General features: G+C 45.3%; 1 protein-coding gene across 2 annotated transcripts in view; it reads left to right on the top strand.

Moving 5' to 3' along the window:
- GLI3 (GLI family zinc finger 3) overlaps positions 1-22202 on the top strand; it is a 259620-nt gene that overhangs the window by 76868 nt on the left and 160550 nt on the right. For both annotated transcript variants that reach the window (XM_074199223.1, XM_074199222.1), the window contains exon 3: positions 8205-8450. In XM_074199223.1, the coding sequence (XP_074055324.1) occupies positions 8205-8450 (246 nt within the window). The remainder of the gene's footprint in view (positions 1-8204; positions 8451-22202) is intronic.

The raw sequence follows: 22202 nt of genomic DNA, 5'->3' as shown, positions 1-22202 counted from the left end.
TCAGACTGGACTGGCTGATTCTGTTCAGTTCTGGGAACCATGGTTGAAAAGGGGCATTGATCAAGTTGGAGAGCCATCAGGGCGCTGAGCATCTGGAAGCCATGTTATGTGAGGTTTCATTGAAGGAATGGGAGATATTTATTTTGGAGAAGAGAAGATTCAGACAGGCCATGGGAGCTGGTTTCAAGTATTTGAAAAGTCGTGAACCGAGAGAGGGATTATATGTTTTGTCTTAGAAGACACAGGGCAGAGTCATGAGTAATGAGCAAAAATTCCAAAAAGTCCCATTGTGGGGGGCATAGTTGATAGAGCACCAGCCCTGGAATCAGGAGGACCTGGGTTCAGATCTGACCTAGACACTTGATACTAGCTGTGTGACTTTGGCAAGTCCCTTAACCCCATTGATGCTGAAGCATTTGAAGAGCTGTCAGGCATTGGAGGAGATGGGCTTGGCCCCAGCAGGCAGAACAGAAGAAGTGGAGGAAATCACAGAAACAGGAAAGCTAAGGGAAGGAAAATACTTCCTCAAGTATAGAACCTTCTAAGAGTGGCATGTAGCAACCTAGGAGTTAGAAAGTTCCAACTTTGGGAGAGATCAGCCTAGTCCAGGCTGGTGACTTCATGGGATGTGGTGGGGAGAATATGTAAGGCCAGTGGATGAGCTGGTCATAGAGATTCCTTCTGGCTCTCCAGTGCTGAGAGTCTGTGGCTCTGCTTCTTTTACTGGCCTCCCACTTGTTCTGGCTCCTGGCTCAGATGAGAAGCATTTAAGATAACCCCTTAATATCTGTTTGTTTAAGGAGGGGATTTTCCACAGGCTGACCCTGGCTGGAATTCTTTGAAATTCAATTGGAAAGGAAATCAAACACCCTAAGCCTAGTGAATACACCACATGCCGCCCTCACCTCCTTCCTATAATGGCCTCTTGGATCTTTGGGAAGTCAACTCTGTTTCTGAATGACCCATACACACGCCAGCTTCACTCCTGCCTTTCTGTTTAACCTGTCATGTCCCTTCACTGCCATCTTCTCTCCATCCATCCAGATGTCCCTGTAGGAGAGCCTGTGTTAGATTTAGAGTCACCCAACCTCTGCCGCGTAGGAGGGCAAGCCACTGACTCCATCAGTAACTATTCACTGGGTATTTATTGTTGGAGACACTCATTCACTGGATTCATGAAGAATTCCTTTGTCTTTTGAAGGAAGAGAATTTTGCCCATCTATATTGGGCTGTGAGAAGACTGGACACCACATACACACACACACACACACACACACACACACACACACACACACACACACCATCTCCACACACACACACACACACACACACACCCATCTCCTTTCACACACACACACAAACACACACCATCTCCTTTCACACACACACACATGCACACAAACACCATCTCCTTTCACACACACACACACACACACACACACACACACACACCATCTCCTTTCATACACACAAACACCATCTCCTTTCACACACACACATGCACAATCTCCTTTCTTGCCAAGCTTGCAACCCCCAAACTCAGCCTCCATATTTTTGCTCAGCTGTCCTGCCCAGGGAAAACATGTCCTCCTTGCCAGTGCCTCCCTTTGTAGATCCACTCAGGTTCTTGTTCCTGCAAGAGCCTTCTCCCTCGTCAAAGCTCATTTTCTTGGTCACTTTACGAACCTCAAGGCATTATATCAGTGCCTTTGGTTATTGCCTTTGTTGCTGTCGTCACCTTTACTACTTCAGCTGTGGACCTCCTGCCCTTTTTTGGTGAGGGTCTCACATAGTCCACTCCATCCCAGGGGCTCAAGATGTCTCCCAGCCACGGTGGCTCCCTTCCTCAACTTCTAACTCTGGTGCCAAAACAAACTATCCCTCTGATATGTGGTCACCACTGGTCTGCATGTTCTGTCACCCGAGTCAGGATGTAAGCTCCTAGAGGCTGAAAAGTGTCTATCTTTTGTATTTGTGTGGCCAAAGAGTAGGCATTTCTGGTGACTTACTTTAGGGCCTGCTCTGAGCAGTAGAACTGAGATTTGAATCTAGGTCCTTTTTAGCTCCAAGACCTTTGAAAGGTGGTTAAGAAATTTACTATTGTGCCTTTGGCCAGCTCCAAAGCCCTAAGAACAGTATTTGGATAGTTAAATAAAAGTCCCAGGAGGGTCTAATTTCTGGAATAATAATGGAGCAGAGAGCTTCATTAAACCCCAAACAGCCCCATACCCCAGCACTCATTCCATAAAAGGGCTTGAAAACCAAAAGCAGTGTGTCTATGTTCCAGATGAGACCATTTAACTTTGAGTGTACTCTTGTAATTTTAAAATGGCAGAAAGGCTCGTGCATTTTTGTGGCTGCAGTTATTACTGCATCACAGTGGAAAACATCGCCAGCATGAACGACTGCTCCCCCCAAGCTAGCCCCCTGCACTCTTTTAAATGTCTCAGGCCAGCCCCCTCATGTCAGAAGCCAAATGTCCCCCCACACACAGACTAGGCAAGAACCCAGTCACCAGGCAATGACCTGGACACTTCCAGAAGAGCATGGTACCCGTTTACTCATGATAAACAACTGATCTCCTTGCTCTGGAGACTAGAATTTTAATGATTCTTTTTAGTCATAGGGGAGAGGGAGGAAGGGGGGAGGAGAGAGAGAGAGAGAGAGAGAGAGAGAGAGAGAGAGAGAGAGAGAGAGACTGACTGAGACTGACTTAATTCTTTTCCTCTAAAAGACAAAATCTCACTCAACACTAGCTAGTCCTTTTTTTGAACATGTCCAATGCCCAAGTGTTAAATGAGACTGTTACCCACAGATAGGCATAAATGCGCTATTAAGCAGATGAGAAATAATTTTCTTTTGACCCTCCTGGGAATTTATTGTAGCGCCTTTGATGTGACTAATTAGCTCTCTCCTAGTAAGCAGTTACTAACAACCTAATATCTGGCTAATGGAAGAAGCCGCTTAGCATCCTGGAGCCGTAACTCTAGCCGGGAAGGCCTGCTGAGCCCAGCCCACTGGAGGGGGTAGCCCTCTCACCTTCAATAAGGGCAGTTAGGTGGGGGCCACCAATACTCCCCAACACCACTGGACTCTCCATCTGGAAGAGTTGAAAAGTTGGGGGGAACAGAGAAGCTTCCAGAGCTTTTTGTTGTGATACCAGAACAAATCAGGTATCCCCTCCTCCCCACTGATGGGGGGGGGGGGAGTCTGAATGAGCTATGAGATATGAATGGAACATCCTGGAATTAGGCCTTAAGCCATGAATATGAGTAATTCAGAGAAAATTGGAATAATTTGTAGGAGGCAGTATGTTAGTAAGAGAGGGATGTGTCCAAACCTTGTAATTAGGCCAGTAAAAATGCCACATTAAAGACAGGCAAAATCAGATGATTGCCCAGGTCTTTTCAAGACCACTGAACAGATAAATAGCTCCTCTCAGTAGAGAGGGAGGGGATATGGGGGCAGAAGGGGCCATACACTTAGAAAATGGTTTTGCTTATTCTGAGGAAGGACTTCATGGGACCAGGTGGAGTTGAGGAATACTGGGAAGTGACCGAGTCCGAAGCAAAACACAACATTCGAACAAGATGAAGAAAAGTTGAGTGAAAGTGGTCTAGATGTCCCTTGTCATCTCCCTTCGTGTGGCAGGAATAACGTTTAATTGGGTGGGCACCCCAGCAAACACAACCCAAGCTTGCTGGGCCAAGGGGGAGCTTCTTTGGGAGCTGTTCCTTTGCCAGAACTCTTGGCCTTCTCTGGTCTCCTTCCACTTTGAGGCTTCCTCCTAGAACTGGGTGAAGGCCTTCTCAAGGTGGAGGTGCCCTGGCACCAGGGCTGGCCGGGAGATCGTGGCCGAGGTCCTCGGGGGGCGAGGCACGGCTGCTCCTTGGAAGACGAAGGCCAGAGACTAAGTTGGACCCCCGTTGCTGGGTCTAGGGGGACGTCTCCCTTTTAATGACAGTCCCATCCGGCTCTCCCAGGCCTTCTACCCCAGTGGTCCCTGGAGAGGTGGGATCTGACACAGCTGCCTCCTCCCTCCCTGGAGGACACTGGCCTCTTCAGGCAGAACATGGGGGAGAGGCTGCTGGTACTGGCCTTCTTTTCTGAAGTAGGAAACCAGCCCCAGGAGGAAGCGGGGTGGCTTCGGCCCTCAGCCCCTTGGCAGGGATGGGGCCATCGGAGGCCTAGCAGAGTGTTTGGCATACAGCAAGTGCCTCATAAATGCTCATAACGATCCAGTACAAACAAGGGCAAACCAAAGGCCGGTCTGAAAGGGAGACGTCCAGGGGTTCTAGCCAGCCGAGCTAGCCCAGGCGGACCGGGCCGGGGCGGAGGCGGAGCCAGGCTGGGAGATGGGGGCTTTGTGGGCCTGGAGCCCCCGCGGGAGTGGGTCCCCGGCCCCCCGCCCCCCACGCCCCGGCCCTCCGGTCCCTTGGCCCCCCCGGCCCTCCAGCCCCCGGCCCCCCACGCCCCGGCCCTCCGGTCCCTTGGCCCCCCCGGCCCTCCAGCCCCCGGCCCCCCACTCCCCCGCCCCCCGGCCCCCGCCCCCCGGGCCGGCACACAAAGGTGCGGGCGGCGGCGGGCAGACGGGCCGGGAGCTGTGATCCGGGAGCGCGAGCACAATTACCTCCTTTTCAAATCCTTCTGCGACACGGCGGGAGGAAGGCGGACTTTGAAGCTTGAAAGGCCGGGCCGGCTTTCAAGCTGCCAAGCGGCGCGGCCCGATTCCCCATTAGGCCGCCGCTGCCTTTCGCCGGAGGCATTCTGCGCCTTTTGAAAAGATGTTAAGAAATGCGGGCACAATGGGGGCCGAGCGCCCGGGCTGCCCGGCCCGCTGGCGGCGGCCCCCCGAAGCCTGGCCGTGGGGGGGCCGGGGAGCCCCGGGAGCCGCCGGCCCGGCGCCCACTTGTTGCCGCGGGGCACCGCGGGCCGGGAGCCCCAGGCCCCGCGCCCCCATGGGGCTCCCTCCGGAACTCTCCCTTCTCACACCTGGTTTCACCCCAAATGAACTTGGGCGCCCCGCGCAGAGAGAAGAGGGCCGGCTCTGCGGCCCCCCGAGCCCGGCCCGAGCTGGTGCAGGGGGTGCCCGGAGCCGCGGGGCAGCGGCCGGAGCCGGGGGTGGCAGGTGAAGCCGTGCTGCGTGCCTCCGTGGCCTGCCCGGGTCCGAAGGGGCGGCACATCTGCAGCCCCCTCTCCTGGACTTTGGGGCGCCGGGGCTTTCAGACACAGCCAGACTAACAGGGTTTGTGGAGGGCTGGGGGGCACCAGGGCACAGCCGAAGCCCCTTGGGCCGCGCCCAGACCTGCTCGGAGGCTAGGCTGGCATTCGGGGGATGGGTTCGGGCCCCGCCACGCCTCGCATCGCTGAAGAGCCCCCCGATGATGAGGCCAGCAAGCGGGGAGCTTTGGAGTGCCAGCCCTGCCGCAGGCGAGCCCGGGAGGAGGAGACCCAGCTGGGGACACAGGACATGGGGGGCTCCTCAGCGCGGCCCCGGGGCCCAAAGTTTGCTGCGCCCCGAATGGTTGTTCGGGGGCGGGGGGGGGGGGCTCAAGTGCCACTAGGTGCCCCTGGCAGAGTTTCTCCTGGCAAAACTAGAATGGTAGTTCCTGGAGGACTGCCTCGGGCTCTCTTCTGCTTCTCTCCTTTCTTCCTTCTCGCTTTTCTTTCTCTCTTCTTCGTTTCTTTCTTTATCCTCTTTTCTTTGCTCCTTTTTGCTTTTTTCCTTTTACTCTTTCTTTTTTCCTTCTTTCTTTTCTTCCTCCTCCCTCCCTCTCTTCCCCCTCCTCTCTCCCTTCTCTTTCGTTTTTCTCTTCTTTCTTTCTTTCTTTCTTTCTTTCTTTCTTTCTTTCTTTCTTTCTTTCTTTCTTTCTTTCTTTTTCTTTCTTGTTTCTTGTTTCTTTCTTTCTTGTTTCTTTGTTTCTTTTTCTTTGTTTCTTTCTTCTTTCTTTCTTCTCTCCCTTCCCTCCCTTCCCTCTTTCACTTTTGTTTTTCTTTCTCTTCTTTCTTTCTTTCTTGTTTCTTTGTTTCTTTTTCTTTGTTTCTTTCTTCTTTCTTTCTTCTCTCCCTTCCCTCCCTTCCTTCTCTTTCTCTTTTGTTTTTCTTTCTCTTCTTTCTCTTCTTTCTTTCTTTCTTTCTTTCTTTCTTTCTTTCCTTCCTTCCTTCCTTCCTTCCTTCCTTCCTTCCTTCCTTCCTTCCTTCTTTCTCCCTTCCTTCCTTCCTTCTTTCTCCCTTCCTTCTTTCTTTTCTTTCGTTTTCTTTCTCTCTTCTTTCCTTCCTTCCTTCCTTCCTTCCTTCCTTCCTTCCTTCCTTCCTTCCTTCCTTCCTTCTCTCTCTCTTTTTTCTTCTCTCTCACTTGCTTCCTTTCCTTCCTTCCTTCTCTTTTCTTTTTCTCCTTTCTTTATTCTTTTCTCTCCCTCTTTCTTCTTCCTTTCTTTTTTCTTTCCTTTCTCCTGTCTTTCTTTCTCTCTATCTCCCTCCCTCCCTCCTCTCTCTTTCTTTCCTTCTCTTTCACTTCCTTCCTTCTCTCCTTTCTCTTTCTCTCTCCTCCTTTCCTTTTTTCTTCCTCCTTTCCTTCTCTCTCACTTCCTTCTCTCCTTTCTTTTTTCTGTTCTCTCCTCCTTTCTTTTTTCTTCCTCCTTTCTTTCTCTCTCTTTCTTCCTCCTTTCTTTCTCTCTTCCTTCCCTTCCTTCTCTCCTTTCTTCCTTCCTTTTTTCTCTTTTCTTTCTCTCCTTCCTTCCTTCCTTCCTTCCTTCCTTTCTTTCTTTCTTTCTTTCTTTCTTTCTTTCTTTCTTTCTTTTTATTCATGTTTCTAGCACTGAGAACATAACATAAAAAGCACTCAATTATTTTTTGACATTGAATGTGTAGCATGGAATGGTAGAAAGAAACAGAACAATCTTCAAGTCCAAACACTGCCATTTCCATCCTGTGTGACCTTGGACAAATCACTGAAGTTCCTGAGTGTCTGTTTTCTCATCTCTAGTAGTTTGGACTTGGATTAGATGACCTTGAATGCCCCTTCTAGTTGTAAATCTCTGCTCCGGGGATGCCGTGGATGTCTAATTGTGTCTGCTCTGGCATGTCATCTCCCATTTGGTGATGAAGCCCCATCCAGACAGCTTAGTGAATACATTGTGTTTGGGCAGGGAGAAAGCCCTGACCTCTGTGGAGATCCATACTCTGCTAGAGCAGCTTGCTGTCTCAATTAGCAAGCTGTATGTCAATTGGCGTGCTCATGACCAGTTTCTCTTTCATCTGTACCAAAGCCAGGGCTTTGGGAACAGCCCAGATGTTGGGTTTTTGATGTGTTGCCCGGATTCATCATAACTGTTTTGTCCCCATTAATAGTCACACAGCTAAGTGAGATCCATTGGCTGACTAGAGCCAGGATAGGTCTTCCTGTGAGGATGTACCTTTGACATAGGCATTTCTGAGAAAAGAGTTGAACTTGGTGCCAGAACTCAGGGTTTATCTGAACAGGCAACTGGTTTCACCTTCTAAGTTAACTTTCGATGTCATCCTTGCAGGGACAGATGTGAAAGGGGATGGGTGGGGTGAGGGGGTACGGGAAGTGGAAGGTCCTGGGTGAGAAAATTTCTGGATTGGAGGCAACCAGTGGAATAAGGCAACTGAAACATCTGGGATATGTGGAATTTCCACCCATCTTTTGTCACATGCCCATAAACTGAAAGCTCTTTGAAGGCAGAGACTGTTATTTTGTTTGTGAGTTTGCCTTTTTCTTCCCATGCCTAGTCATGTGTAATACTGAATTAGATCATAAAGATGGGGTAGAAGAGTGCTATGAAACTTTTCATGGAGAAACACACAAAGTAGTGCTTCCTAGGGGAGGGGGAATTCAGATAGAACCATTTGGCTGGACACGTGTACAAAAGCTGCCCCTGCACAGGCCCCCTCACCTCAATGCCTTCCTATTGCCTCTAAGCTCAAATACAGATTCCTTTGGTATTTGAATACCCTCTATAATTTGGCCTCTCCCCCTCCTCCTAGACAGTCGATGTCCCATCACGGCCCTTAGCACTCAGTATATGGCACATACCAGAGACCCTTCTCTGCCAGCTCCCCATCCTACCAGTGTTGAACAAAGGCAAGACATCAGAGCAGCGGGAAAGTCTTGGCTAATTTTTAAGAACAAAGGCACCAAAAGTGGACAGATAGAGACTTTTTTTTTCTTCCCTCTACAGAGGATGAAAGTCCTGTACAGACGTATTCCCGAGAGAGGAGAAACGCAGTGGCCATGCAGCCACAAAGCGGGCAAGGGCTCAGTAAGATCAGTGAGGAGCCTTCCACCTCGTCCAGTGAGGAGCGGGCCTCGCTGATAAAGAAGGAGATTCATGGATCCTTGCCTCACCTCGCAGAGCCTTCTGTTCCATACCGAGGGACAGTGTTTGCCATGGACCCCAGGAATGGCTACATGGAGCCCCACTACCGTAAGTCACAGATCCCCATCCCCAGGCCTGTTAAGGTCATCAACAAGTGCACAGGGGGGTGTTGACTGGAAGGAATTGCGTGTGACTGTTGGTGTCACCTGTAGGATTTAAACCTTGGGTGACTCTAATCTTTAAACATTTTTCAACTCTTCTCTTCCTCCTTCCTCCTGCCTTTCCCGCGCCGTTTTTTTTAAGGGAGTCATTTCCTTAAGTTTCCAAAGCACTGGGGCCACATTGGTTTTGGGCTTCAAGAGGATAGCTCATCTGTTGTTAATTCAAGAACCTTCCTGTAACTCTAATCAGAATAGTTGTATATGTGGGGGGGGGGGGAGTTCTGTATGCTGGAGAGATTGGGGTGGGACTTCATGAAACCACAGACTTTCCCCAGAAGTGTTGGAAAACCCCCCACTCCCATTGATAACTAGAATTCCTTAGTATTACTCAAGAGAGAGAACAGAGGGAGGGGAAGGAAGGGAGGGAGGGAGGGAGAGAGAGAGAGAGAGAGAGAGAGAGAGAGAGAGAGAGAGAGCGAGCAAGGAGGAAGGAAGGGAGGGATGGAGGAAGGAAGGAAAAAAAGGAGGAAGGAAGGAGAATATTGCTCAAGGAGGTATGGAGTAGAGGAAAAATCTATGTTTATTCCCCAAAAGCATAGGTTATTAGATAGGGAAGGACATTGAACATGGGGGCATTTTTTTCTTTCTCAGACTGTGCAGAATGAAGACTAGCCTCAGACTTTCTGAGTTCCTTTATAGATATTCATAAAGAGTAAGAAATTCACTACAAGTTGAGTGCAGATGGATAATTATTTTCTCTCAGGGCAAAATGCAGTGACTAAGATTTTGGTTTGCATTTGTATTTTTTTTTAATGGGTGGGAGGGAGTGGGATCTGCTTCTAATTAAAAGGTCTCCATTCATTGGGGGCTAATGGAGTGCATATTGAGGCGTCAAAGCAGGGGCTTGTATATTGCAGATTTATCGCCAAGCCCAAGATGAAGCTTTGCCATTTAACCTCCTTGTCGCGGCCTCCAGATGCGCCGCCAGACCCCGACAAGAGGGGCTGGCTTGTGTTTGCCTTTTTCCTCAACATTCAGAAATTTTAGTGTTCTGAGGCAAAAGGTCATGAGCCAGATGACTGATCGGCGAGGACAGCTGATTAGTGCCTGTTTCTTTTGCTAGAGAAAGTGCCTAGGATAAAAGCTAATTTCATCCCTTCGTTAGTAGACTTGGAACAGACTGGAATGTTCCCTCATCAGGGTGCAGATCAAAGGGTCCCGTGCAACCCAAGTGAGGCTCACCAATTGCTTCTTTCTCCTGACAGAATATGATTGTTAATAAAAAGGGAAGGTCAATTAATTTCTTTTAATAATGATAGTTTGGGCTAGAGGAAAATGGCCATGGGGATGATACCAGGCTTGAATGGTGCACATCTGTTGGTGTCAAAGAGCCCTGACTCAGTTGGACCTGAGAGTTCAACCAGACTTATGAAAGGGAAAGAAGGAACTTGCAGCATCTGGCCTTAAAATGTTTGAATGGGGAGATTGCCAAACCCAGTGTCTTTATCTTCATCTTTTTACCTGGCCAGGTGAGTCCTAGAGATGGCAAAAGCTTTTCCCAAGGTCATCCAGAAAGGTTGTGTTGAGGTCTCTGCCTTTTTCTGGTCCAAAACTTGCTGTGTTCCAAGGTGAGAGCCGTCAGCTGAGCTTTGCCTGAACTTCCGACCACCCAGTGTCTAGAAGAGGTCCCGTTATGGCCAGAGATTCAGAGAGACAATCTAATCCAAGCCCCTCATTTTCCCAGTGAGGATAATGGACCCTGAGAGATTCAGTGACTTAGGATCATGAGATCCCAGAATTTTTTGAATGCACCTATAGTTGGATTTCTGTCATGGATCATAATCAGTTTGATACTGGTGATCAGGAATAATGGTGAAAGCAGATATTCAACGACTTAAGACCTTGGTAGAGTTTTCCTGAATTTCTAGGATGACAGACTTGGAGGAATCAGTAAAACCATTCCTTCCCTCTGTCTTTTGTCCTGAAGGAGGAAACTGAAGTTGGGCATTGCCCAGTCTTCACCTAGTCAGGGAAAGAAATGGGAGAGGAACTTAAGGAACAAAGCTGCACACATGCGGGCATCTCTTTGGTGTTGCTGAGTGAGCCCTGTGTTCTGATGCCCATCCTATGGGGTGCAGGACCTCTGAGAGCTTGTGCACATACCCTACCATGATGAGGCATCAACACTGAGTGGAGGCAAATTGGCAGGTACATTCTTTAAAATAAAAAAGAGGGGTAGCTAGGTGGTGCAGTAGATAGAGCTCAGACCCTGGAGTCAGGAGGACCTGAGTTCAAATGTGACTTCATACACTTGAAAATTACCCAACTGTGTGACCTTGGGCAAGTTACTTAACCCCATGGCTTTGCAAAAAAAAAAAAAAGGTTGCAGGCACATTTGTGTTTTCGAAGATCTTTTTTTTTTTTATTTACCTTTTGGTATGAGTCTATTGGAACACAAATATATGGAATTCCAGGAGTCCTTGATGGGTAGAGTTCATTCCAATGCCCCCTACCCCCGGGACCCTCGTTAAATAATCTCAAGCAGAAAACTCCCTGTTTAGATTGGAATGATTTCTAGAGAAGGAAATTGTGTAGCAACAAACTTGATTAATCACCTACTTTGTGTGAAGTGCTAGGAATAACCAGACAAAATGAAAAATAGTCCCTGTCTGTAATGAACTGACCTCACCCTGGAGTGAAAGGCCAGTCAGTCAGTGGATGACTGGGGGTGAAAGAGCTAAATTACTTAGAAGATTCTTCTTAGTTTGAGGAGGGAGCACAGAGAGCATCTCCAGGTCATATTGACTTCTAGAGAGTTCTTCCTCATATGCCAACCAAACCCCATCATGCTTCAGTTCTAATCTTTTTAAGGTAGCATTGAGAAGGTTAGAGCCCAAGACTAGTAAAATACCAGCTGTGATGCTTCCTGCCTTGGGTCAGACGCTATCTGAATAATTGTATTTAGTTCTAGACATCCCATTTTAGCGAAGAGATTGAGTGTATCCAGGGGAGGGCACCTGGTATCATACTATATGGGAATTAACTGGAGGAACTGGGAAAAGAAGAATTTGAGGTGAGAATGCCTCATTATAACTGTCTTCAGGTTTTCGGAAGACGGGAGAATTGAATTGAAATGGAACATTTTTCATTTGGCACCAGGATATAACTTAGGAGGCAATGAAGTAGGGGCAGATTGGAGTAGGGACAGAGGCAGATCCCAGCTCCATGGAAGTAAAGCTTTCTTATCTGCAAGAGTTCTTCAGAAACGGAAGGAGGGGACTGCCTCCACAAGGAGAAGGGGCCTCTTTTTTCCTTCAGTTTTCCTAGAAATCATCAGGTAGCTACTAGTCTGGTAAGTTGTTAAGGAAATTCCCATCCACTTGAGAGTTGTGCCAAGCCAGTTTGGTGGCTCCTTCTCACTCTGAGATTCCATGATTGCATGCACTGATTGGTTAGTAAGGACAGACAATTTATGTATTTTTCTTTAAAAAAACATGTAGAATAAAAATAAGTATTTAAATTTTCCTTAGTTGGTTTGTAGCTTGTTTTGATTCTATTTTTTCTGAATTTTAATTCATTCTTATTTCTATTTTCATCTTAACTGCTCCAATACTATAAAGTTTGTAGGAATTTTATGAATCACCTTTCAATATAAGAATGTTAACTTTAGTGGGTCTCATTTCTCTTTCTCGCATCTCTGCTTACATTTTCATGCTTTTCTGGAGACTAATCTTTTGTGATACTGCCTGTGGTTCCATGATATTTGAATTACTTCTATTTTGCTGCTTGTAATATTTTCTTCTTGATCTGGAAGTTCTAGAATTTGATTAGAATATTTCTGGAAGTTTCCATTTTGACATCACTATTAGCAGAAGAGCAGTTGATTCTTTGAATTTCTATTTTACTTTCTGGATCAAAGATATTGGTTTTCCTTTATGATTTCATGAAATCTGATGTCTAGGCTATTTTTTTAAATCATGGCTTTCTGGTAGTTCAGTCATTTCTTATGTTATCTCTCCTTGATCTAATTTTCAGGTCTGTCATTTTTCTGATGTTTCATATTTTCTTCCACTTTTTCATTCTTTGTCTTTATTTTGTTTCTTTATGTCTCATAAAGTCATTTGCTTCCAGTTGTCGGATTCTAATTTTAAGAAATGCTTTTCTTCAGTGAACTTATGTACCTGCTTGAACAGTTCTGCTTTTTTAAGGGGTCTTTTTCTTTAATGGACTTTTGTGGCTCTTTGATCATTAGATCAATTCTGTTTTTGAGGTCTTCTTCAGGATGTTTTTACACCTCTTTTTACCAAGATATTATTTCCATTTTCATAATTTTCTTGCATCACTTCGATTTCTTTTCCTAGTTTTCCAAAGATGTGTATCACATATACATGTAAGATGCATATTTTTACATAGGGATATAGGGTTAACACATTGGATGATAGATTACCCAAGTATATTTCTCTCTGTCATTTGTACAAAAGTGTGTATATGAAACATCCTTTTAATTTGTATATAAATTATTTTTGCAGTGATTTTGCAAGGATGTGAAACTAAACAGCCTAATGTTAGTTATTAATGTCCCCTTGATTTTTCTATAGTTGTGATTTTGGATCTTGCTCTCTTTCAGTTATTTTGAGGCTTGATCCCTCAAAATCACACAGCAAATAACCTAGATTTTCTTTGTGTATGCTGGTCTCATTTAGAGGCCCAGCTAGATTTTCCTTAGTCCCAAATATCTACTGTTTCATAAAGCACATGCTACTTATGAAGTTAAGAGTCCAAATGTGGTGGTTTAATTGTCATTGACAGAGAAGATAGTTTATTAAATAAATGGTGACAGATCTTAACCTTTTTTTAGCCTGTGATTTTTTTTTCTTCTTTCAGTTGTTAAAACATCCCTGCTATGATTTGACTTAATTAGGTCTCTTGCCAATATTTCTATAAACCTGCTTTTATTGCTCCTCGTTTTCTGTGCTCACATTGATTATAATCATCTTGTCATCCATCTTTGTAAGATTTCTCAAACAGGGTTGTATTCTAATCCGGTGTTGCTTTTGGATGGCTTTCTTTGTTGGGATGGATAGGTTGATTAGGTTTCATTAGTTTTTATCAGTTTCTGAGCTCTTTGGCCTTCTTGCTGTGGTGATTGATTTGCATTGACTAAAGTTGCTTTAAAAATATGATAAACCATGTTGATGGTTTCTCATTTACAATTACAGTCTTCTCATTTCCATTCTTCTTTTTAATTTGGTGTTGATTTATTTCATTATAAGGAGAAAATTTCTAACAAACTCTACCCCAAAATAGGATGAACTGCCTATTTAGGAAGTAAGCCCATCATCGCAGGCCTTTAGAGAGGTCAATTAATTAATTGGGTAGGTTTTGGATTGGGTCTTGCTTCCATGTAGCCTTTGCTATATGTGCTATATGGCCTCTAACATCCCTGATAAACCTGAGTCTGAATCTTGGTGAGCTTATCATCTTCATTAGTTGAATTTTGGCCTTACTCTTGTGCTCAAAGGGATATTTGAAGTGATTTGAAAACTCTTGAATGAGTTGATGTTGCTTTCCTTGAAGCATTCAATGGAAAACGTGTGTTAGATACCACAATTGATCCCTTGAAAATTTCCTTAACCAAATGCACATTTGCAAGGGGCGTTCTGTACTTGTATTTTGTTATAGCCCATGCTCCCTGGAATCAGTAGATGTAACTGCCTCCTGGAAACCTTTTATATTTTGGTTTCCCACTCTAAGTCCTTCAAACTGCAGTAGGATAACAGTCAGTGCATTCCTTTGTGCCTAGGGCTGTTTTGATAAACAAAATGAAAATGAGAGAAACAGTACTCTCAGGCTGAACCGTAATGAGTCCACACTGTCCATGGAATTTACTAGAGATGGCATCACTTGTGAAGAGTCATATGTCTGCTAAATTTTTAAAATAACAACTGAGCTGAAGCTCTTGGTCCCATCGGCCTGTGTGGGCTGCTGTAGTTAAGAGGCACTGACCAAACCACTGGTCCATTTGCATTAGGACCTTGCCATCTGTGCTGGGCTCCTACATTCTGGCGGATGCATATGGGAACTCATTTCTCTGTGGTTGGAAAATGTAGACTTTTCAAAATGCCTAATTTGTGTTTCTATATATACTTACTCTGGGTTTCAAAAGTATGGGAAGACTTCCTGTAACCCAGGAAAAGGAAATATGTGTGTGTGTGTGTGTGTGTGTGTGTGTGTGTGTATTTATTTATTTATACATGCATATACATATGTATGTATATTTGGTTTTTTAAATTAAAAAATTTACTTTTTAAAATTTAAGGCAATGGGGTTAAGTGACTTGCCCAAGGTCACACTGCTAGACAATTATTAAGTGTATGAGGTCAGATTTGAACTCAGGTACTCCTGACTCCAGGGCCAGTGCTCTATCCACTGTGCCACCTAGCTGCCCCTTTTCTGTGTGTTTCAAATGTTGGAGAAAAATTTTAACTTGTTGACAAAATCCTAGCCCTTTGCAAGTTGAAGTTCTCAGGGCAGAAGCCAAACTCTTTGAAAGTTTTTGTGACAGAGAAGGAAGGAAAGGAAGAGAAGAGGAAAGAAAGGAAGGTAAAAGAATATTCAGTGGTGACATACTTTAAACATACAGCATATATCTAGCATAAAACCTTATGACTCTTGGTGGGAGGGGCAGGGAGAAAAGGGATGACTGTTGTTTCCTTGCTTAATAAATGGTTTTTGATCGGTTCACTCTTTAGAAAGGGCTTTCCTCACATTTATCCTGAGAAATAGGGAATTATCTCCTTCATCCCCCCCCCCCTTTTTTTCAGATGAGGAAGCAGAGACTCAAAAAGCTGAGAGTCTTGGTTGAAGTCACACAACCTTTCTACAAACTTCAGTTTCAGTTACTGGCTTCTCCTCCAACATTCTTCTGGTCATGCAACCTCCATAAACAGCCCATTACTGGTCATCATCTCATAGATCTTGGACACTTCAGTGTTGGGCTGAATCCCTTCTGGGGACCTAGTGTTGGGATCTCATTTGTTCTGTTACCTTCTGTTCAATATAGGACCCTGGAAAGTTTGCTTTATCTCACTGAGCATTGTTTTCCTCATCTGAAAAATGGGGATGGGAATGCCACTTAACCCCACGGTGTTGAACGAGTTATTCTGAATAAAACACTTTGCAGACTTTGAACTGCTCAAGGAATTCTGATGAGCGCTAATGCTGGGATGAGCTCATTTTTCTCATCATTCTTTGATGATGTTCAGATAGAGACAGTTGGCTCAAGGACAAGCTATTATCCTGCTATTAGTCTTTTATATTTCAGTGTTTTGTGGACCATAGTACAGGTTGGACTTTTTATTATTATTTATAATTGCTTTTATCATCACCTCAACACTATCGTTCTCTGTGATCATAAAGCTCGTCTTTCTCATTTAGGAAACAAGATGATAAAAACTCATGCTAGGGTGTGGTCAGCCATTTTCTCTACCACCCCCAGCTTTCCTAGTCGGAGAGTTCAGTCTGCTAGTAATCCAATACCATTTAGCAAAGATTTGACAACTGCCTAGTATTTGCAGAACACTCTACTTGGTGTCTAGCCTACAAAGACAACAGGAAAATAATGCCCTTCCTCAAGGATGCAGTCCTCAGGATCCCACCATTCTAGTTTCATTAAATTAGGCCCATTGAAGCTGGAAAAAAAACCATCCGGTTTAAATACACTCCATTAGAGGAAACCGAGGTCCAAAAAGTTGAAACATTTGTCCAAACTGGCCCAGGTTGTCAAGCAAGATCCAGGAGGAGAAGCTACAGTTCCTCCCTGGTGCCCTCTAGATTCTCTTTAGGAGGACCTAAATGCAGTGGTCAGAACCTTCTCCAACCCCTCTGCCTTCTCCTTTATTATGAAAACACATGTTTTCTCACTGGTTCTAGCAGGGATTTGGGGGTCAGCTCCCTCTGCTCTGTAATGCCTCTTTATTTTGAGGACTTCTAACCTTGGAGGAGCAGAGGCTTCTCCCCCAGAGTCCCGGCTGTTGTTTGCATTTGCCTTGGCAAGAGCTGGCCACCTTTTCCCCCCATCACTTCCGCCCCCCCCAGCCTCTCCCAAATTCCTCATGGAAAATATGATTCATTTCCCATGCAAATATTCAATGATTGAAAACATGCCCCTGGTAGGCTTCCTCATGCTGCTCTCTCCGAGAACAGGACAAATAGTCACTAATTAGCAAAACCTGAAGAATTGGCTTTGAGGAGAAGTGAGACTTTTAATAGGCTTACATTTTAGTTCCATGGAAGGGGGTTGGGAAAATATCTTCTTCCTCGCTGGTGCCTAGAGATAGGAGTTGTATGGTTTTTTATGTGTTTTTTTCCTATGTGTCTGTCTTTGCTTGAGGTGCTTGTTCCTTCTGACTTTTGAAGCTCCTTAGCATTAAAAAAAATATCTTTTGAGTGAGGAGAATAGATGTCTGTTTTGCATATTTAATGGGTGCACCTGTTCTTATCTTTCTGGCTGGTGGACTGTCATCTTGGAGACTGTGAGAAATGCAGATGCCCGCAAGGCACAGATGCGGTTTGGTGTGGACCAGTTTGAAAAACAGTGATAGTTCCGAGGCTCCTTGGATTCCCTTATCTTTGGCATGCCTACCTCTTGGTGGTGAGCAGGGGCTTGAATGATGAGTTGATACTGTATTGCCCCCCCCCCAACTTCTGCAGGTGAATAGTAATCTTGATGGGTTTTGTCCTTGAAGACCACTTCAGGGATATTGTGCCCACCCCAGGTGATGTGAGTTAGAAAAGGTTGGAAGAAGTTGGAAGATTATTCAGAGAGAGAGAGAGAGAGAGAGAGAGAGAGAGAGAGAGGTGGTAAAGTAGGTGACTGGCTTTGAGTTTCTGCCCTCTGAGGATTGGTTGAAAGACCTGAGGATGTTTAGTCTAAGGAGGAGAAGGTTAAGGAGAGACTTGCTAGGTTGATTTAGAGTGGCAAGAAAGATGAATCTTCTGTTTGACCCTCAAGAAAGAGCTAAGAGCAATGAAGAGATTTAGAAGCCAATTTAGGCTTTGTATCAGGACCACTTTCCTAAGGATGAGAGCTGTCTCAAAGTAGAGGTGTTGTCTTCCAACTGAGATTCTACCTGCTATCCAGGTAGGAGCTAGCCCGCTTGCTCTTAATGTCGACTTTGAGAACTCTGCCTCTAGGCTGGGTATCTTAGTATGGAGTCTGACATGTTGTAAGTGGTTCACAAGTGCTCATTGCCCTGGCTTTTCTCTAAAGAGGATATTCTAGTGGGTGGGTGAACCTCTGCCAGGACTGAAAGCTGAGGGCAAACTGCTGAAATCCATTCATTTGTGACCATACATTTGGCCTTTCCTGCCCATTCTTGTCCTTTCTCAAATATCTACTAGGAAGAAAATGGTGGTACTTGTTTGTTTTGCTTATTTTCATGCTATTGAAATTTGATTGTTTGAATCAATATTAATTTGGTATGTGCTGAGTGCTAAACCATAAGGTTGAAGCAAAGATCAAACTGGTGGTTGCTTCGGGTGTCAAGACTCTTGCAACCTAATACAGAGATCTTCCAACTTGTAATAATTATATTTCAAGTTTAATAGAAGAACCAATTTCACTTTTGGGTTGCTTCACCTTTGCATATGTAGCCACCTCCTATGGGGGATCTGGAGTGAAGTCCCCTGATCCTTGGCTGCTAGAAGGCCATTGCTTAGGGCCCTTGGTCTTGGATGTGCTCCAGCAAGCCCAAGAGGCTTTGAGAGACTTTTGGTTTTGCAAATGATTGGATGTCCGGCACTTCCATTTTAGAACCCATGTGTGCTGTCTGTATTGTCTTTGGAGAAAATAATTTGTTATAAAAATCATTGCAGATCTTTGTTCATTTTTCACTTATTCTACTCCCCCCCTTTAGCCTTTGCTTCCCAGAACTTAATAATGCAGTGTCTTGTACTTAGTAAGTGATTAATAAATGTTTTTGATTGGTTGAAAGCCATCAAATGACTAGCCACAGTCTCATCTCAAATGAGAAGATGTAATTTATGTTGGTAGAGGATGTGATTAAATGGGAGAAACCCTAGATCCTGAAAATATTGAGGTAAGCACTGGGTTCAAAATCTTGTGTCTTTGACTCTGTTGAAGATGCCTCTGTTGAAGATGTCAGGAGTAAAAGACTGGTTTCTAGAGCCCTGAGAGACCACCATCTAGAGCTACAAAAATCCGAGGTTTCTATGCAGGTCATCCCAAACTGTCCTCTTTTCTAACACCTTTGGTTTTTCCGGAGAACACATAATGGGGACTTTTTTAATTCAAAGGAACCAAGACAGGGAATGGAAAGAAATAGAAACAAAACAAAACAAAAAACCCAGATCCTGGGGACAAAAGAATCAGTTAGTTGATCAAGAGAAAGAAGGCTGTCCATCCCTCTACTTCCTCTCCACACTTCATCACAGCGTGGTGCCAGAGATCCCATGTGGGGGCTGGTGCCAGAGGACCCACTGGAACTCCCTAGGTGCACTTGAGCAAGTTTCCTCACTGATCTGGCCTTGCTTGCCTTCTCCACAAGTAGAGAGGCCTGACCAAGCTGCCTCTTGGGTTCCTGAAGCCTAACTCTATAATCCTTTCTTCTCTCTCCTTAAAAATCCATTGTCTTGGACAAGGCAGTGGTTCTGCTTCAGCCCTCATGTCTTGCTTGTTCCCCTTCTTGCTTTTGCTGCTGTAATACCAAATCCACATCTGGTTTAAAAGGTGCCCAGCCCATGGCCGGGGCAACCCTCTTCAACCTTACCCCTTAGCCTCTTCCTCTTAGACTCATGACTGTGTCCTTTGGGAAGACTCACCAGCTTCTTGCCCAGTGAGACTTCTGGGGCTTTTGCATGGCTATTGGTATTGGTCGCTATTTTGATCCATGATGTCTTTTCATGAAAGTGTAAGGTTCTTTCCTGCTATTCTCCACCCTGTGTCAGTGACTGGCTTTATCGTTGATGGTTCACTTCCCAACCAGATAATATCTAGAGAGTTGTGTCCAGTTCTGAGCCCCACATTTTAGGATGAACATAGGGGGCCTGCAGAATAGGATGGCCAGAAGGTGAAGGACCATGAAGTGGGTGGAGAGGACCCAAAGGACTTATCTGTCTTCAAATCTGTACAGAAGAGGTATTGGCCTTGCTTTGCTTGACCCAAGGGGTAACAGGTGGTGCACATGTGATCCCAGTGTTAGGGAAAATTCCCAATGGTGAGAATGCCCCCCCTCCCGCGGGGATGGTTTTCAAACAGAGGATGGGCTGCCTACAATGTCCTCCAGGAGAGGACCTTTGGGATAATGGTGTTAGAACTTAGCTTTGAAAATCACTGGGCCTGAACCCAGGGTGCCCATTCACAAGCAGGGCCTGCCTGGGGGGGCAGGAAGTTCTGGGGTCAATTTTATGGAGACTCTGCCCTTTGGGGAGAGCCAGAGTTGGGGAGGGGGCTGAAGCCTCAGGTCATAGCATCCCCCAGGAGAGCTGTCTGGGCTTGGCCAAACTGACCTGTTCCTTAGTGAACCATGAGAAGGCAGGTTTGGGGATGCTTTTACAAATTTGAATTTCTTTCTCTTGATGTGCTCAGGACCTTACATCTGTTCATCTCTCTCTCTCTCTCTCTCTCTCTCTCTCTCTCTCTCTCTCTCTCTCTCTCTCTCCATCATGCTAGAGATCCTCCCATCAGGTTGTGTGTGGTGAGTGTGTGCATGGATGTGTATGCATTAGTGCACTTGCATTTTGCCCTGTGGTTTAGTTTTGGAGCAGACTAGGGGCTAAAGAGGAGGAAAAAGACTGTCAGCCCCTGCCCCCCAACAGCTTGGCCTTTTCTGTTAGGGCTGGAAACTTGAGCTATGTATCTTTTCTCACTTATTCCAATTTATGGGTTCCTGAATGAACCCAATCCTTCTTGGCTCTTTCTTGGAATGTATGGTCTCTGAGCCTTTACTCATTTCCAAGGACTTCCCCTGTCTTCCAGGAAGCCCTCGTCTCCTGGCCAGTGGGAGGTACGACCATCTGGAATCTCTAGGATGAATGTTGGGCTCCAGAAGCCGCAGAAGTGGCCAGGGTGGTCCAAGGGTTCCTGGTTCTCTTTTCGGGTGACACCTCCTCCTCTTCCCATCCTGATCACCCCTTATTCCAAACAATTCTTCCTAATCAGTCTGTTTGGAATGAGTCCAGGTGGGAGGAGGGAAGGGGTGAATTCCTTCCCTTCCCTTCCCTTTTCCTAGCTGTCTGATAATTGCTGTCTCTCCAATTTTCTAACTAGAAACAACATTTTCTTGGGCTTCTTCCTTTTTCTTGTATAATTAAAGAATGGTCCTTTGAAGTTTCTTGAAAATAGCATTTTCTTTTCTGCTTGAATGTTTCTGAGCCTGTCAATGGGAATGCCCCCTACTTCTCTTCCCCATCCTTAGTGAGCATAATCCGCCTTGCCATTTTCAGTCTAATTCAAGGCCCCCAAATTGGATGCCTGGTAACACTGTCTTAGGCACAACCAGAGGATGAAGGTCTAAAGAATCCTGCAATTTTTGGGACAAGATTTTCTTGAAACATGATTCCCAGAGTGTGTGGGGTGCTTTAGGCAGGGTGATAGAGACTCCAGTAGCTGGGGTTTCCCCTTATAGACAAAAGCATGGTACTTCTGTCCTCAAGGAGGTTACACTCTGCTAACAAGCAAAATATACACCTAAAAAACTAAATATATACATGCAATAAATAAAAATGTGCATGCAAATAAATATACACACACATTTTTAGGGAGTGTATGACTGAGGGATGGAAATCTAGGATGACTTCCCTATCAAATTTGTCTTATGATTCTACATAACCAAATCCCACTTAACATATGAAATCTAAGACTACCTTTTAAGTTCTGTTGGTGAAAGATCCACACTCAAACTTGCCTTGTCAGGTAAAGAAAAAATCTAATTTCCCTTTTCTTGGTCTGAGAAGAGTCCATTTTAGTCTCCCTGCAGAACCCTGTTTTAACATCTCTTGGTTTTGTAACATCACGTATGTGGAGACATACACTTATTTATCTTTTTGTATTCAATAGACCAGTGCATGTTTCCACATGTTTTGGAACCTGCCTCCTAAGTGAATGTGATAATGGATACACTTCACATTGGTTGCCTTTTTAAACCTCCCTCATCAGGGTGTGTTTGGTTTTGTTGAGTGTTCAGTGAACTGAAGTCTTTTCCTCTGATACCAAACAGATTTCTGCCCACTAAGTGGATTGTTCTGAATTTAAAAAAAATCCCCCGAGTTTTATTTATTGGAGAATGTTCAAATCACTGAATGTTAGTCAAGCTAGAAGAAATTGTGCAAAGGGACCGTGGAGAGGCCGGAGACGCAGGCCAGAAATAACAAAGTGAAATTCAGCTTGAAAATTCAGTAGCTAATACATTGAGTGAAACCTGAGCCCCATGGCTTTCTTTGGCAAGAGCAAACCTGCCGAGGAGTCACAAGGAAGAAGGAGGCCTTAGGAGACCAGGGGGGCTTGAAAGGCCAGGTGTGACAGCCTGGCATGACTGAGTGGAGCAGTGGTCTTCATCATGGCTCCCGGTGACTGTAGCGTTGAGAAAGCGATGCTGGCCTTCCTAAGAAACCCGATTCCTTGGCGTGATGCTTCCCTGGACATCAGGTCTCCTTTCCATGAGTGATGAGAAGTGGGATG

This window comes from Macrotis lagotis, chromosome 8 (assembly GCF_037893015.1).
Source record: "Macrotis lagotis isolate mMagLag1 chromosome 8, bilby.v1.9.chrom.fasta, whole genome shotgun sequence".
NCBI classification, from domain to species: domain Eukaryota; kingdom Metazoa; phylum Chordata; class Mammalia; order Peramelemorphia; family Peramelidae; genus Macrotis; species Macrotis lagotis.
The sequence above is the reverse complement of the archived record's forward strand: the minus strand, read 5'-3'. Positions and strand labels throughout refer to the sequence as shown.